The sequence below is a fragment of the Cotesia glomerata genome, linkage group LG4 (assembly GCF_020080835.1).
Source record: "Cotesia glomerata isolate CgM1 linkage group LG4, MPM_Cglom_v2.3, whole genome shotgun sequence".
Classification (NCBI taxonomy): domain Eukaryota; kingdom Metazoa; phylum Arthropoda; class Insecta; order Hymenoptera; family Braconidae; genus Cotesia; species Cotesia glomerata.
This window is the reverse complement of record NC_058161.1, coordinates 25,375,321-25,379,150: the sequence shown is the minus strand read 5'-3', so window position 1 is coordinate 25,379,150 and position 3,830 is coordinate 25,375,321. Positions and strand designations below refer to the sequence as shown.

General features: G+C 29.4%; 1 protein-coding gene across 1 annotated transcript; it reads left to right on the top strand.

The window, feature by feature from the left end:
• The first annotated feature begins 1,094 nt into the window (after positions 1 to 1,094).
• On the top strand, positions 1,095 to 1,614 carry LOC123263239 (insoluble matrix shell protein 4-like). Its single transcript, XM_044725842.1, has 2 exons — positions 1,095 to 1,233; positions 1,270 to 1,614. Exons 1-2 carry the CDS (start codon positions 1,110 to 1,112, stop codon positions 1,473 to 1,475), a joined length of 330 nt encoding a protein of 109 aa, XP_044581777.1. The 5' UTR covers positions 1,095 to 1,109; the 3' UTR covers positions 1,476 to 1,614.
• The last annotated feature ends 2,216 nt before the right edge of the window (positions 1,615 to 3,830 follow it).

The following is a 3,830-nucleotide window of genomic DNA, read 5'->3' as shown; positions in this document are numbered from 1 at the left end:
TGCATTATCTGAAGAGTGTGTAAGCAGTTGGAATAATATGTAAATCTTTATTTGTGTTATGACAATACCCTCAAAGACTAATATTGTTTCGATACATAATAATATTCTGTTTATTAATCAATATAATTTCAAGATATAAATACCTGAACTTTTTAATGTAATCACATCAGTCTTCAGTTGATAAAATTAATTAATTGTTTAATTACAAAACTCGTTAGTGTTTAATTATTTTTTTTTACGGAATTAACTTTCTGAATTTTGTTGGAAAATTTTTTTTCAATTTTTTAGGGAAAATTTCTTTTGGAATTTTTCAAATTTTCCGGAAAAACTTTTTAGAATTTTTTATAATTCTTCAAAAATTCACGGTAGAAAATTACCATGATTTAAAAATTTTCCTGAAAAACTTGAATTTTCCAAAATTTCCGGGCAAATTTTTCGAGAATTTTTTACAATTTTCCAAAAATTTACGGGAGAAAATTATGATGTTTTTTTCTATTTTTCGGGAAAACTTTTTAGAATTTTCTATAATTCTTCAAAAATTCATGGGCGAAAATTATCATGATTCAAAAATCTTTTCCGGGATAACTTCAGAATTTTCCAAAAATTTTCCTGAATTTTCCAAAAATTCACGGGAAAAAAATTACCATGAATTCAAAAATTTTCCGGAAAAAGTTGAATTTTCAAAAATTTCCCGAGAAATTTTTCTAGAATTTTCCAAAAATTCACGGGAAAAAATTATCATGATTTTTTTAATTTTTCGGCAAAACTTTTTGGAATTTTCTATAATTCTTCAAAAATTCATGAGCGAAAATTACCATGATTTAAAAAATTTTTCCGGAATAATTTCAGAGTTTTCCTGAATTTCCCAAAAATTCACGGGAAAAAAATTACCATGAATTTTCAAATTTTCCGGAAAAATTTCAATTTTCCAAAATTTCCCGGGAAATTTTTCTAGAATTTTCTATAATTTTCCAAATAATTCACTGGAAAAAAATATAATGATTTTTAAAATTTTCCAGGAAAACTTAAGAATTTTCCAAAAATTTTCCAGGAAAATTTTTTTCTTAAAATTTTAATTTTTTTCTTCGATCACACAGAAAACAACCAAAATGCGTTACATCATCGTCTTTTTGGCCGCTATTGCCTGTGCCGCTGCCATGTCTACCAGCAGCCACCACTCGTCAAGCTCAAACAACAACGGTGCCTGGGTTGATGGAGTCCCAGTAGGTGGAAACAACTGGAACGGCAACTGGAACAGAAACTGGAACGGCAACTGGAACAGAAACTGGAACGGAAACCGTAACAGCAACTGGAACGGTAACACCCCCAACAGCAACTGGAACGGAAACCATAACGACAACTGGAACGGTAACACCAACGGATGGAACGGTAACACCAACGGATGGAACGGTCGCTCCAACGGAAACTGGAACTCCAACCGCGACGCCAACTCCAACTGGAACTCCCATGCTTAAGAACTTTCTTAAATAACTTGAAATCACATTTCGATGATTCAAATGCTTTTTGATTATTTTACCAAATTCTAAATTATGATCATCTTCAATTAATTTTTGGATTCGTACTTTTCGGTGTTTTAATAAAGAATATTTCATTCCAAAATTTGTTATTTTTTTTTAGTTCTATATGCATTATTTTTAATATTTAAGACTTTACTTTAGGGGCATTCCATGCGAAATGGGAAAATGATTAAAGGTTTTAAATTTCTCTAATTCATTCTAATTTAGCCCTAATTTATTATTATAAGTTTATATTTTGCTAATTTGTAGAGAAAATTTTTTCATTCTCAAAATAAAATAAAGATAAAATCTTCGTGCGGAGTGAGTTCGAAATGATTCCTATAATATATATATATATATATATATATATATATATATATATATATATATATATATATATATCTTCTATTATAAATAATGCTGTGAAGCGGGAAAGAATAGGAGTTACGATAATTATTACGTGAAGCGTTCCACATTCACGTAACAGGATATTGGTAGGAAAGGATTGAGAAAGGAATGTGGAGAGGATCATCTTAATGTGAGTTTATAGAATGTGCGAGAAAAAATTATTAGATAGCTCGGACTGGGATTCGAACCCAGAACCTTCCGAAGACATGTAAAATACTGTAAAATACCTTGGGGTGACTATAGATAGTACTCTCTCATGGGAGAATCAAGTTACAAATTTTTGCAATCGCGCTATGAGTATTCTAGCACAACTAAAAATAAACAATGAAATATTTAGTGAAAGTTTACGTATTAAGCTAGTATCTACTTTAATAATTCCTCTCTTTGATTATTGTTGTGCAGCGTATACGAATATGTCAAACAAATTATTATTAAAGATGCAGCGTAAATTGAATTCATGTGTTAGATTTATCTATGAAGTACCAAAATATGAACATGTTACTCCATATTTCAAAAAGTTACGTTGGCTAAAGCTTGCAGCGAGAAGAGACTATTTCATTGCTTGTCTGTTTTATAAGGAAATTCGACTAAATTATCGGCAGCTATTCAGCTCAAAACCAGACTTTTTGCCTGTAGCACTGCGTAGAGGTGATGTCCGACAAGACTATCTTCGTATACCGCAGGCTAATTGTGTCATGTATGATAATTCATTCTTAATTCATGGCATACGTATCTGTAATGCACTGCCAGCTGAGACTGTGGCTGTAGATAATTTGGTTGAATTTAAAAATGCTTGCTTCAATCACTTTTTTGAACATGACAATTAACAATTGCAATCTTTATTTTGGATCTTATTTAAATATTTTTTCTTGTAGAATTATAATGACTTTAAATTAAGTTATTTGTTTGTATTAAATAATCTATTTGGATTTTATAACATTTTAAATTAAATCTAATTGTAAACCTTTAATTAGTTAAGTAATCTTGTAACCTATGTAAACCAATGTAATTTAAATATTGATGGCTTTGAGGGAGCTTAGGTTCCGGAGCCAAATAAATTTTTTATCTATCTATCTATCTATATAAACGGAAAAAAAATTTCACGTTGTATCAGATGAACTGTTGACATTTTTGAAGATATAAGCTCATCCCGATGTTACACTCATCAAGAGCTTTCATTTGAATACCCACATGCATTCTGATATATTTTTCATATATACATATATATAATATATATAAATATAAAAAATATATGAAAAATTGATGTGGGTACTCAAATGAAAGGTCTCGATGAGTGTAATGTCGGGATGAGCTTATATCTTTAAAAATGTTAATAGTTCACAAGATACACGGTTATTTCTCAATTATATGTTTAGAGATAGAGCATTTTCGAATGCAACCTAAATATCTATTATCTTACTTTACTTCCCTAGGTGTGTAATATACTATTTTTCCGTGTAGGATTTAAATCTATATATTGTGGGAACCATTCCTATACTATTAAGGGAATGGTTCCCATAAATTATGGAAACCATTCCTATAGCATTATGGGAGCAATTCCCATAATGGTATAGGAATAGTTCTCATAATTTTCTTTCCGTGTACACGGAAAGAAATTTATAGGAACCTTTCTAAAAATTATGGGAATGGTTTCTATAGTAAAATGATCATTATAAGTATCAATCCTATGTTCATTATGGGAACCATACCCATAGTTTATTGGAAACATTCCTAGACAATAATGGAATAGCTTCAATATATTAAAGGAATGGTTCCTATAATATTATGGGAATGATGCACATAATAATAGAAAAATGTTTATGTTCATAACAATGAAGCAATCACATCAAAAATATAAAGTAATTATTATATATTTTTTTGCTAATAAATTTTTTTTTGTAAATA

Coding starts and splice junctions, on each gene's coding strand:
- LOC123263239 (XM_044725842.1), top strand. CDS start 1,110: ATGCGTTACATCATCGTCTTTTTGGCCGCTATTGCCTGTGCCGCTGCC. Junction 1,234..1,269: donor TGGAGTCCCAGTAGGTGGAA/ACAACTGGAACG, acceptor GAAACTGGAACG/GCAACTGGAACAGAAACTGG.